This window comes from Mus pahari, chromosome 22 (assembly GCF_900095145.1).
Source record: "Mus pahari chromosome 22, PAHARI_EIJ_v1.1, whole genome shotgun sequence".
Lineage (NCBI taxonomy): Eukaryota > Metazoa > Chordata > Mammalia > Rodentia > Muridae > Mus > Mus pahari.
The window spans coordinates 7,388,467-7,402,153 of NC_034611.1; the positions used below are offsets into that span (position 1 = coordinate 7,388,467).

General features: G+C 42.5%; 1 protein-coding gene across 1 annotated transcript in view; it reads left to right on the forward strand.

The window, feature by feature from the left end:
• Positions 1-339: 339 nt before the first annotated feature.
• The window catches only part of Ppp1r42 (protein phosphatase 1 regulatory subunit 42), a 38,659-nt gene continuing 25,311 nt past the window's right edge, over positions 340-13,687 (forward strand). Inside the window, exons 1-5 of the mRNA XM_021222335.1 lie at positions 340-404; positions 5,983-6,201; positions 9,098-9,264; positions 9,702-9,840; positions 12,972-13,088. Coding sequence (XP_021077994.1) covers positions 6,073-6,201; positions 9,098-9,264; positions 9,702-9,840; positions 12,972-13,088 — 552 coding nt within the window. The 5' untranslated portion in view covers positions 340-404; positions 5,983-6,072. The remainder of the gene's footprint in view (positions 405-5,982; positions 6,202-9,097; positions 9,265-9,701; positions 9,841-12,971; positions 13,089-13,687) is intronic.

The window sequence follows — 13,687 nt, forward strand, 5'->3', positions numbered from 1 at the left end:
CTGCGAGGAGTGCTGTGAATATCAACCCAAGTTTGGGTTTTATCCTAGTAAGGTGGAGTACTGGCTACAAGCAATTAATTCCTTTGGGTCTATACAGGGGCAGGTGTGGTTACCGGACACTAAAATAATCAAAGGTGATGGAGAGGGAAATGATAGCCTACATATCTTATTCTGTCCAAACTAACTGATCTTCTTCGGGACCACCAGTGCACAACACTAACTCTCTGGTGTCCCTGTCACAAAGAGCCAGACTCAAGGCGGGCCCTGCGGGCTTCCCTGACGTCACGAGACTTCCTCTGCCGGGCGTTTTGAGCATTTGGTCGCCTGGCAACCGCCGCTGGCTTTGGAGGAGCCTGGCACAAGGACACTGACCAAACCAGTTACAGACCCGACTGGACAGAGCGGTGAGAAGCCCCCGGAAACCCTAGCCAGGAATGTTTGTGCACGCAGACTCTTAATACCGGTTAAAGCGCAGGTCCCTGAGCCCTGTCCCTAAACAGCTAGAACAGCAGACACACTTCGGAAGACTAGTTTGGACCAGCAGGTAAGACTGGAAGCTCTCTAGAAGCCGGAGGGTGGAGGTGGCGAGGGAGCAGGGCCCAGGCTTTGAAAAGTTTGGAGGGCTTAGAGAATCTGGAAGCCACTGAGCTAAGCCCTAAGAAGAAATGCAGGTAGAAACCAAACTCCGAAACTGCCTATCCTACCCAGCCTGCAAAGAGCCCAGGGGCGATAATCAGCAGAGGACCCGTCAAGATGCACCCCCAGAGTGCCCTGCAGCCTTTCCCTCTGGTTTCTGGGAAGATGAGTCCCAGCAGTTGTATCCAATAGGAGATATTATGGAAAAAGACTTCTCTTCTGAGAAAATCAAGGACACTCCTACAAGTGTTGACCTTATTGCTTTTATTATAATGTTCTAAAATGTACACAAGTTCAACTAAGTGCAGTTTAAGCCCTCTGGGACTTATTATTTCTCTAAAACAATGAAACTACACTACAGTAAAGTTAGAGTTGGTGCTTTCTTGATGAAAAGAATGGTGGTGTTTTGACAAAACAATTTTCATGAACTCCCAAGCCGTTTATTTAATATTTTATGTTGTGAGTTACGGTGAGTCCCTTTCCACATTCAAACACCTGGACATTTTTCTTATAGCTTACTGATTACATTCATTGGCCTTCTCTTGATTTAAAAATATATTCAGCTTGTTTCTTTTCCAAAAAAGTCTCATGTAGCCCAAGATACCCTAATACTCACTTATAGCCAAAGCTGCCCTCGAACTTCCTTCTTCTACCTCCTAAATTCTGGGGCTATACGAGTGCCACCAGTTCAGCTGCCTCCTTTCTTTACAGAGGCACCAGTTTTTATACAGAATTCATCTGTGGTGAAATAATGAAGAATATACCACTCTCAAATATGCTGCTCTGCCACATTGACTATTTCAAGTTAAAAGACACTTGAAATCACAGCAGGTGGCAAGACCGCCTGCCTACCTGCCTGTCCGCCTGACTGCTTCCCTTGTGAAAAGCCCTTTCCTATTCAAGGAAAAAAGAAAACGTTTTCCACTGTTAAAAACAAATGAAACAAGAAAATAGCAAAGACAAGTCCGGGGCTGGGGAAAGATAGCACACACAATTGATGACAGAAGTCACTACCTAATAGGAATGTGCGTAAGTTCTAAAACTTAAGCACCAAATCACAACCCAGTAGGAATAATGAATAAAATATGGAAAGAGCAATTAGCACATAAAAGGAATTCTGAAAGGCTGACAAGGAAATGCTTCACATTCTGTGGTGTGTCAAAAGTAGTACATTAAAACCCAACTTAAAAATATTGGGCTGGGCCGGACCTGGTGGCGCACGCCTTTAATCCCAGCACTNGGGAGGCAGAGGCAGGCNGATTTCTGAGTTCNAGGCCAGCCTGGTCTACANAGTGAGTTCCAGGACAGACAGGACTATACAGGGAAACCCTGTCTCAAACAAACAAACAAACAAACAAAAAATTGGGCTGGAGAAGAACACTGACTGCTCTTCCAGAGGTCCTGAGTTCAATTCCAGCAACCACATGATGGCTCACAACCATCTGTAATGGGATCCGATGCCCTCTTCTGGCGCATAGGCATATATGTGGGCAGAACACTGTATACATAATAAATTAATCTTAAAAAACAAACAAAAAACAAACAAAAAAATTGCTGATATCAGAGCTTTAACTGTATCTATGGGGACTCTGCCACTACCATCACCAATAAATGTCTAAGTCCCACTGAAGGACAGTTTGGTTGAATACGGTGACATTAAAATGTGCAGTCCAGGAATGGCCATGCCTAGATTAAACCTTGCTCTAAAGACAACACAGACAAGAAGCACAAAAGCAGCATTATAAAAGAAAAATACAAAGACACAGAGTTCCCTCAGGAAAATAAGCCACAGCAGTACAACACTCTGGAGCTGTGTGTGGTAAACCAGATAGCAAGCTGAAACAAAAGGGTAAGCAGAGAAAAGGCTAGAGACAGAATACAGACTCAGGGGGCATGCAAAATTGGGGGGGGGGGGAGAACTGTACTTTTTAGATGTATGGACATTTGTGACAGAACCATGAATATTTCCACAGCCATGTCCAAACTAAAGGCAATGTAGAGAAAGAGAAGTAGACCTTTTCAGGAATTGATTTCATTGATCTAGTTCGTTTGTTTTTTTTTTTTTTCTTCCCAGTACTGGGATAAATCCAGGACCTTGTGAATGCTAGACATCACTGAGCCACAGCAACACACACACACACACAGAGAGAGAGAGAGAGAGAGAGAGAGAGAGAGAGAGAGAGAGAGAGAGAGAGAGAGAGAACTTATTTTTCTTTGTTTTTTTTTTTTGAAGCAGAATTTCATGTATTTCAGACCAGCCTAAAATTCCTATGTAGCTGTGGTTGGCCTTGAGCTCTGGGATTTTCCTGCATCCACCTCACAGATACTAGGTTTATTATCCATCATGTTAAGCTTAAATCTACTTCTACTGTTTTATATTTTAAACTTATGTGTGGATCTATAGCATTATGAAAAAACAATTTCAAATTTTGTTACAAAGTAATAAACATATAAGCAAATTTCAGAAATGTATATAGTAGAAATCCAGGTTGTCTTTTGTTCTGAAGGGTCTGCAGTTTACACTCTGAACACTGAAGGGCACCCTGTCCCTTCAGATTTGCATATTATGAGCAATTTATATTGTCTAGGTAATAGGCAGTATGCTTATGTATAAGGACACATTTACCATGTATCAAATTCATTTTCCTTCTAAGCACTGAACTCATATCCATAGAATATTATGTAAATCGAAATGTTTATTTGGTGTAATTCTAGATAAAATGAAACAATAGATAACGCATTCTAACATTGGACTTTTTTTTTTTTTTTTGAGACAGGGTTTCTCTGTGTAGCCTTGGCTGTCCTGGAACTCACTTTGTAGACCAGGCTGGCCTCGAACTCAGAAATCCACCTGCCTCTGCCTCCCGAGTGCTGGGATTAAAGGCGTGCACCACCACGCCCGGCTAACATTGGACTTTTAATTACCTCTTTAGTTCAAAAATATGAAGCACAATTTGGGAGACAAGGATAGTTGTCAGTTAAATATCTGTGTATTTAGGGTGACAGGAAAAACCGGTTACCATATGCTTATGGATAACATATAATAACTTACATAAAGTAATTGTATAACTATATTATATAACTATAAAGTAATTATATTTGATAACGTGTCCCCTATTTAATACTCCTGATGCTTTCAAGAATGAAGCCTCTGTGAACAAAACGGCAATAGACTCACAGTGGTGACTGCAACAAATATTCTGACCTATGTCAGACACTCCAGAACATTCACTGACACATCCAAACTTTTAAAATTGTAACATGGTATTGTGCTCTACAAAGCTCACACTTGAGAACCACACAGTCAAATTACAAAAAAATAAGAAACTTGACGCTGTGTTAAGTAAGTCTGCCAGTTTGTGTCCCTCTGTACTCACATACTCACAGCTGCCCTGGGGGACGTGCAGCCTGCACAGGGAGACATCCTGCATGCATTCCCACACTGTCCTTGTTTTATGTAGTTAAGACAGGTCTTCACATAGCCACCTGCCTGGCCTCAAACACCTGGACCCCAGCAATCCTCCTGCCTCAGCCTCTCAAGAGGCTAGACTACAAGCGGTTTCACTAGTGAAAGTCACTTATTTTATTTTTAAGGGTTTTTTTTTTAAGCATCATATATTCTACATAATAATGTTTTCCTTATGATATTGTCATGAAGGCACATAATGTAATTTGGACACATCCCCAACCCCTCACTGCTCTCTCTTGTCCCTCCCATTCCCCTTTGCCCCTTTCTCTTCCAAGCTAGTCAGTCCCTCTTCTTTTTTAGAGTCTTCTTGTTTTCCTGGGCCAATATGTTTGTTCCACTTGATTACAGGGCATAGGTGAGGGCTTACTTACAGGAGCATGGCCACCTTAGCAATGGTTACACCACTGGAGAAGAAAAGTCTCTCCCAATTCCTGACACCATTAACCCCCCCCACACACACACACCAACCACAAATCTGACTTCATTTTTATTTATAATTTATTTTTGTAGTACTAGGAAATAAATGTAGGTCCCCATGGATGCACCTTGCCTTAATTATATTTTATAAAATACTTCAAGATTGCTTTTCCAGTGAGTATTGAAGCTAATATGTGAACTATAAGAACTGTAGTATCTGCACTGGAAAACACTGCACTATGCTGTGTTCCAGTGTCTAGCCCTGGGCCATGGAAAGTGTCTGTATCGTCCTGTGTAACTCGGATTTCACAGCATGTGTTCTGATTTGAAGATAACAGGTCTGGTGAGGGGCGAGAGACCTGGCTCCGTTCTCAGCCAACACTGGAGAGCCTGGATTAACTCTCTGTGATTGATTATTTCTCCACCTATGAAATAAGAGCATTGGACAGCTTTTCTTTTTACTAAAAGAGGATAAATAATCATTTTAAAAGAGGTTCATCTTAGGACACAGGATGCAGCTTAATGGTAAAGTGATTGCTTAGCATGCAGTGAACCCTGGATGTTATCACAGCACTAGAAAAAAATGAAAGGGGAGAAAAAGGGGGCACCCACAACAATTCATTATTGCTCTGGGGTAAAAAAATATTTACAAGTGAAAGTAAGGTATTTCTTTCCCTTTAGAATTTATTCTCAGGGCTGGCGAGATGGCTTAGTGGTTAAGAGTGCCAACTGCTCTTCCAAAGGCCCTGAGTTCAAATCCCAGCAACCACATGGTGGCTCACAACCATCCATAATGAAATCTGATGCCCTCTTCTGGGTGTCTGAAAACAGCTACAGTGGACTTACATATAATAAATAAATCTTTAAAAAAAAAAAAAAAGAATTTAATCTCAGTATTAGAGGTCAGGCAGAAAGATCTCAATGTTGGAGACTAGGCTGGGTAATACATGTGAGACCCTCTAAAAAATAAAACTGAAGAGGAGGAGGAGGCCAGGACTGCGGCTGGTTTGTGTTGGCGTATGTAGGTCTCTAACCCCAGGGTTCAGGAAGAAGCAGCAGCAAATTCCAGGCCAGCCCAGGGCTACATAGCCAGATCCTACTCCAAAACACAAACACTAAAATGCAAACAAGTAATGTACATAAAGTAAGAAACTCGTTTTGTGCCTTAAATGCCTTGTTGGTTGTTTCTTTGGGTTGTTTGTTGTGTTTTGAGGCTTGATGCTTTCAAGATCCAAGAGTCTAACTGTGTAGTCTTGGCTGGCCTTGAAGATCCCCCTGCCTCTGCCTCCCTAGAGCTAGGACTGTGTGCCACCACAGCCTCCCTTGGTTTTAAACACTTTAATGGAAAGAGCGGACTGTAAATGCCAGCAGCCTAGCTTCCCAAAAGTTGTCCTGAGAGAGTGGAAGTGACTCGGCTTCCTGATGGACTCTGTATCACAATGGTCCCTTGTTCCCTTCAGCCTTTAGAAAGTGGAAGCGATACCTCCGCCTGCTCCTGGACATGCTGTCAAAGTGGAGTTCTCGCTGAGAGTTGGACTTATGCAGAAACGATGGTTCGACTGACGGTGGACTTAATAGCCAAAAACAGCAATCTTAAACCCAGAAAAGAAGAAACCCTTGCACAAAGCCTGAAGAAAATAACACACATAAATTTTTCAGACAAGAATATAGATTCGATTGTAAGAACTTTAAATTATTTTGGTCTTGCACAGTTAGCAGTATAGCTTTTATTGGTTGAAGGCCGTACCCAGTATAACAGTTCTATTTTGATTAAGCGTGTTAGCTATAGTTCTACAGAGGCTTTATATCATGTTCTATTTAATTTCCTTGGTTTGATACTTAGCATATTAAGTTTCTGTAAAATATAGCACTGTATTCTACGAGTATCTCTTAAATCGATTTTCCTATTTCCCTAAAATACTCCTGTATTTGCGCTGCAGACAGGATTTGGAAAGCTTATTGCTTTTGTGCCATTCCAGACCCTGGGAATACTTTTTAAATGTCAAAATGTTAAGAAATAAGATAGTTGCTTGTTTATAACTCCAGCACTCTGAGGCTGAGACAGGAAGATTCCATGTTCAAAGCCAGCCTGAGCTATTCAGTGAGACCTGTCTCAAAAAAAAAAAAAAAAAAAGATTCAAAACTTTGACAGTGGTGGGGAGAACACACCCAGCTTATGCACTCAGCTTATCCCAGGTCCTCTGACCACCCCACTCACCTCTTTTCTCCAGTAAAAGTTTAAAGGTGAAGTTTTTGCATATAATTTAATTATGTGAATACAGATTATTCTGGGTCGGGTATATTAGACAAGGGTTTTCTGTGTAGTCCTGGCTGTCCCAGAACTTACTCTGCAGGCCAGGCCAGCCCCTGCTTCCCAAGTGCTAGGATTAAAGGCCACCATGCCCGACTAAAACCCATAATATTTCTGTCTTAGCCTCCAAGTACTAAGATTACCGGCAAGTACCACCATAAGCAGCCTCTATACCACTCCTGATGACCCCTTTCCCCTTTCCCCAGGAATTCAGTTGCACAACCTCATGTTTCTCTTTTGTTGCTCAAAGCACTCTGTGTCATGATATCATGCATAGACTTGCCCCATAAGCCCACACTGAAAGCTTTTCATTTTTTGTTTTTTAAAATTTATTATTAGTAGTATTAGTATTATTACTTATTCACTTTACATCCTGAACCCTACCCCCCTCCCAGTCAGCCCTCCCACAGTCTTTCCCCCTACCCCCCGCCATGTCCCCCAACCCTGGCGCATCAAATCTCTGAGAGACTAGGTGCTTCCTCTCCCTCTGAGCTCAGACAAGGCAATCCAGATAGAAGAACAGATCCCACAGATAGGCCACAGCTTTTGGGATAGCCCCCACTCCAGTTGTTCAGGACCCACATGAAGGCCAAGCTGCACATCTGCTACATATGAGCAGGGAGGCCTAGGTCCAGCCCATATATGTTCTTTGGTTGATGGTTCAGTCTCTGAGAGCCCCAAGGGTGCAGGTTAGTTGACTCTGTGTTCTCCCTATGGAGTTTCCTGTCTCTTTGGGGACTGCAATCCTTCCTCTTATTTTTCCACAAGAGATCCCAAGCTCCATCCACGGTTTGGCTGTGGATGTTTGTGTCTGAGTAGGCTGCTGGGTGGAGCCTCTCAGAGGACAGTCATGCTAGACTCCTGTCAGCTTTGAGACAGGGTTTTTCTGTGTAGCTCTAGCTGTCCTACTGGGATAAAAGGCATGCACCACCACTGCCTGGCAGTTTAGTAGCTCTTAGAGAGGAGCAAGGTTCCATTCCCAGCACCCACAGATGGCTCACTACCATCAGTAACTCCAGTTTCAGGGGCTTGGAAACTTTCCTCTGGTCTCTGAGGGCCCAGGCACATAGATGCATGCAGCAGGCAAAACTCTCATGCACATAAAATAAATCTAAAAATGTTTTAATGTTTTTTTTAACCACAGAGCAATCAGTACTCCTGTACTGTCAAAGTTCTTTGTTAAGAGGAAAGCAGACCAGTTAAAATAGTCTACACTGAAATGAGAATAACTTGGAGACTTCCCAAATGTGCTCTTAATGGCAGCTCAGGGGTCTGGTAGAACTTCTGTCCTCTTGGAGCATAACTGCTCTGGGCTGCTTCACGGATAAGAAAACATTGACCTTTAAAGCACACCATTCATTTTTAAGATTTAAATCTCCTCAAAGACAACCATTTTAACAAGATACTGAAACCCACCATGTACTCAGGTATTTTTATTTGGTTTTGGTTGCTTGTTTTGTTTTGGTTTTTTTTTTTGTCTCTCCATGTAGTAGTATTGGTCCTGAAACTCCATGTGTAGACCAGGCTGGCCTTGAACTCACAGAGCTCCGCCTGCCTCTGCCACCCAAGTGCTAGGAGTGTGTTTTGCCTGCCTAGCTACGTAGATGATTACAGTAGTGGGTAATAATGAACCACTGTTTTCGCTCTTATGAAGTATGCAAAGAAATCAAAGTTTGTTTTACAGTATTCAGATCAATAGCATTATCAGAGTTTTTAATCTTTTTTTTCCCTTGAGACATGGTTTCACTTTCTTGCCCTGGCTGGCTTGGAGCTCACCATGTAGAACAGAGTGGTCTTGAACTTACAGAGATCCGCCTGCTTCAGCTTCTTGAGTGCTGGAAGTGTGTTCCACCACACTCACTGTCCATTGCCCTTGACTGTTGAATGGTTTCTAGTTTTCAGTATTATAAACTATATGTTTGCTTTCAGTCCTACAGAGAGATGAAGCTCTGCTTTAGAGTGATATTAGGACAAGAATTTGTTCATTGTTTCAACTTCCAGGAGAGTGTCTAACTGCTTCCTAGGAAAACTGCTTGGCAGCGTCTTAAGACATGCAATTTTACTGGCCTAGTTACCGAATTCTAAACCCCCATATTATTTTTTGATTGTTGCAGTCTTATTTTGACCGTTCTAAGGGCAAGAAATGTTACTTTGTAAGAGCCTTAGGTAGATTTGTAGAAGTGGCCAAGTGAAAGATTTTCTTAAAATCCAACTTGTAAACTTGCAGAGGTAAATAAATAGGACCTGTTTTGTTTTCTTTTCAGGATGACCTCTCTCTTTGCAGAAACCTGAGTGTTTTATATTTATATGATAATCGCATTAGTCAAGTCACTAACCTGAATTACTCCACAAATCTGACCCACTTGTACCTACAGAACAATTGCATTTCCTGCATTGAAAACCTCAGTTCACTAAAGAAATTGGAAAAACTGTAAGTGCTTTTATTTTCTAATCCTGTTAACTGATTTAAAAAAAAAAAATTCTTGTCCATACTCTATGCAGGTGAGCATTTCCAGTGTTTGCATGCATTCTTGTGTGTGAGTGCAGGCTTGAACATGTGGTGGTCAAAATACAACCTCCAGTGCTGCCTTGCTTCCCACTTTGTTTGAGACAATCTTTGTGACCCTCTGGGGAGTTGGTTTCTGGGGATTCTCCACCTCTCTATCTCACCCGAACTCTGGGATTACCTATGCTCACTAACAAGAAAAGCTTTATATGGGTTCTGGGGAGTCAAACTAAGGACCTCCTGCATGCCAAGCAAGTGGTTTATCCAGTGACCATCTCCCCTGCCTTCCCTGTTGTGTATTTAACATCCTCAAAGTCACATCGGTCTCAGGAAATCTATTTGAAACCATGTCTGTTTTGCAGGTATCTGGGAGGCAATTACATTGCAGTCATAGAGGGCTTGGAAGGATTAGAAGAACTGAGAGAACTTCATGTTGAAAGTCAGAGGCTCCCTCTGGGCGAAAAGCTTCTGTTTGATCCAAGAACTCTTCGTTCTCTAGCAGTAAGGCCATATACAAATGTTGGGGCAGGAATGCAATAAGGAGTAAGTCAGGGTGGAGCAGGAGGAGACGAGGATGTCCTCAGGGAGTGTATAGAGTCTGCCTCTCTGCCCACTGAAAGCTGGGGGCTGAGGCGGCTTCTGTGGAACAGGCCCTCCATGTTAGTTTCCAACAGGACAGTGTTGCCTACCCTCTCAGAGAGAGCCAGGAAGAAAGAAGGAAGTGTTCAGGCTAGGTGAACTGACGTTCTAACCCAGTCCATTGTGGGCATTGCTGATTATCATGGCCCATGGTTTTAAACCTGGGAGAAACCTTAAGGAAAAGGGAACGTACAATTATTTGACAAGCTTTCATTGGTTTGAGTTTTTTCTGAAATACAACCTCAGGCATCAGCCGCCCAAATGTTGGGGTTGTGGAATGTACACTCACCAGGTTTGAGGATACGTCTGTGTGGCTTCACAGCCAGTCTTAAGCTGAGATGCAGGATTCACTGCTAGTCCTAAAAATCTCATGTGTCTTTGTCACACCACCTTTAATTCTGGAGTGGGAGATTTAAAAATGTGATAACGTTGTACAAATTTCACCAGTTTTGATTTAAAGGACCCAGGGACAGAAAGAATAACATGGTCCTTAGACAACTGACAAGTGGTCCTTTAAGTTACTAAGGCACCTACTGCTCTTGGGCTCCGCTGTGTTGTCACCAGACACATCTCAACCTCAACCGCAACAACTAGCCCAAGCCACGGAGGGGACAGCTAGGCGTGTTACCAGTTAGCTCACTGGGAGCGTTTGGGTTTCTCTGGGTATAAAACAAGGAGCTCTGCAGGCTCTGTGGTCTTTGGAGGGCATTCTGCTTTGTTAATCCCAGCTCTAGGGGTCGGACGAGGACTTTGTGCTTGCTTAGTAAGAACTCTTCCACTGCCTTAGTGTTCTTAGTCTCCTTTTACTTTTCCTTTTGAGACAAGCTCTCACTAATTTGCCCAGGGTTGACCTTGCCTGAGTCTAGCACAAGTAGGCCTAGAACTTGTGATCCTTCTGCCTCAGCCTCCAAGTGGTGGAGATTATTGGCTTGCCATGTTGGACAGTGGTGAGCTTTGGATTTGGGGACCCTCAAAGCTCTAAGTGTTAGCACTCTCACAGAGGCCTACCTATGAAGTTGTGGTTCTGTATGTAGCCCTCAAAGTAACTGGTGTGGCAGCTTCTGGGAAGGTCTGGGTGTCAGGGTTCCTCAAGCCTTGACTGTGGCCAGTGTTACAGCTACCAGCGACAGTGTTATAGACCTAAGGGTCTGGATGTCTGAGATCTTTGTCCATTGTGGCTTGGCAGTCCTGGAGAACTCTTCCAGTGCTCAGATCTTGCAGTCTCTCCTCTGAACTCTGTACAGTGTCCTTCAGCTTCAGCTTCCCATCCCCTCTCTCAGTCTGCCACACACTGCCTGCCCACTTTGTCCCTGCAGTGGCCACACTCAAAATTCCCCACTGCCTCTGCAGCTGTCAGCATTCAGGTAGCAGCTGCCTTGCCAATTTTGCAGCTCCACCTGCTGACTGCTCAGCAAATCAGGTGCTGCTGGTCTTCCTTCTTCCATTTACTACCAATGGGTCAGAAAAGGGAACTTAGTGTGGCAACAGCAGAGAAAGGAGCATAGGAGGGCTCTCACAGCTGGCTCCGTGAATGAGCCAGTTTCCATAACCACAAAGGGATGCTCAGACCAACCACAGCATACCTTGAATGCAAATGAAGGTCTTCCATTGCCTAGAAATGGAGTCACTGCTTTGCCTGTTTATCATCGGTGGCAGTGGCCCTCTGTTGGGCCAGGAGAAAGTACTTCCTCTCTTGCCTATGTGTAAATGTTGCAGGTCTACAGTTCACAGGGGCTTATTATAGCGAAATGTCTGGTATAAACTACTTGAAACAATCCTGCGTCCTCAGGAATGCAACAATTACCAGTCATCATTGTGTAGTCTTCTCAAGGACTCCATGAGCGCTAAAAGTAGTTGATCTTGGCTATGTGGTTGGTAGGAACTCACTCCTTTTGCTAAAGGTTGTCAGGCAACGCATCCAAGAAAAGTCCAACCACTGCCGGTTAGGAGTCAAAGTGAACCAGCTCCCCACCCCTCAATGTTTTCTGCTTATTTACATGAATATGACCATCAGAAGGAATGCTTATAGTTAGACATGTGAAAACATGTTAACACTAATCTTGGCACATTTCAGCTGCACTTAGTATGCGCCTCCAAGACAGAGGCACATCACCATTCTTTGTCTCTGTTTTATCACAGAACACCACTGAAAACGTTTTGCTAGTTTATCTTTTGCACAGATTCAAGCAGATTCTGAAATCTAAATAATAAAGCATATTTTTTTTTCATTTGTCTCAAGTCTTAAGAAGTATTAGTGGCTGGGTCTGAAAAGGGCACTGGATGGGTGAATACAGCTAAATCCATTATATCATGCCCAGAAATGTCATGATGAGATTATTACTTTGTACAAATAATAGAGACAAATCATAACTTCAAATGTCAGGACATTTTTCTCAAGTTTGGCTCTGCATGGCTGTCTTGGCAGATTCCCGAAGCCTCAGATGTTAGGATTTAGCACTACCATATAGTATTTTTATGTTCTCATTTTAATAGCTAACACTGAAATTATTATGTCAAGTGCCTTCTGAACAAATGAATTATCAAGAGAAAACTAAAAAGGGAAAGACAAAAAAGAAAAGAGAATGAGATTCTTTCATGTTAGGTCATGTGACTTTTTCACTGTGTGATAGCACAGAGCGGTCATGTGCTTAAACTGCAGTAAGCATTTTTGTCCACAATAAGCAGTTCTTTTTACTGGTTGTAATTTTTTTCTTTTTAATTTTTAGCTTCCTTACCTTGTAAATGCATATTGTATTCTAGAGGAGGAACATAGGGTTTGTGGGGGGTTAGAAGAGGCAAAATCCACCATATCACACATTGGAGTTCTAAAAGTGCCATATGGAAAAGACAGTGGAACAAAACCTCGTGGCTGCTGTTTCCTGCCTGAGAGAAGCCCGGGCTGATGCTTTGAAGCTTTTAAAGACCCGAGACCTGAGTCCTCCATGTACTAATTAGATGACCGACTACAGTTAATGTAGTGATTTTTCTTCCAGAAATCCCTCTCTACTTTGAATATCAGCAACAATAACATTGATGACATAAAAGACTTAGAGATGCTGGAGAATCTTAGTCACCTGATTGCAGTTGACAACCAGCTGAGGCACGTGAAGGTAACATGAAGTCGGCGTGAAGTATTTACACGGAATTGCGGTTTTACAATATACTTTGACATATTTATAAAAAAATGTGTCACCAAAAAAACTATCCTGTATTTATTCTAGAACTATCTTCTGAATCTCGACATTTTAAATATAATTATTGTATCTTCTTACCTCGTTTCTCCTCTATACCCAAGGTCTCCATATGTCACCAACCGAATGGGAGCTATATGCTTTTTCATATCTATATTATCTATATTTATTCATCAAACTTTTTCTTCTAGAGACAAAGTTTCTTCTTCTTTAACTCTATTCTCCCAATGAGTGAGTTTCTAGGACTCACTCCAAACTTCCCTTGATGCTGTGTGGAGAAGCACAGAAAAAGTGCCCTATATTAAGTGCATGCACTATTATATTTTACCATACCATGTCATTGCATTGGTCATTTACTCAGCTATGTGTTGAGCACGTCTGTAAAAGAAAGGGTTCAGTTCCAGACATAATGGCACATACCCATAATCCCAACACTTGGAAGACAAGGGTGGTATACATAGAAAGAGTGTCAAAAAAGGAAGAGAGAGAGAGAGAGAGAGAGAGAGAGAGAGAGAGAG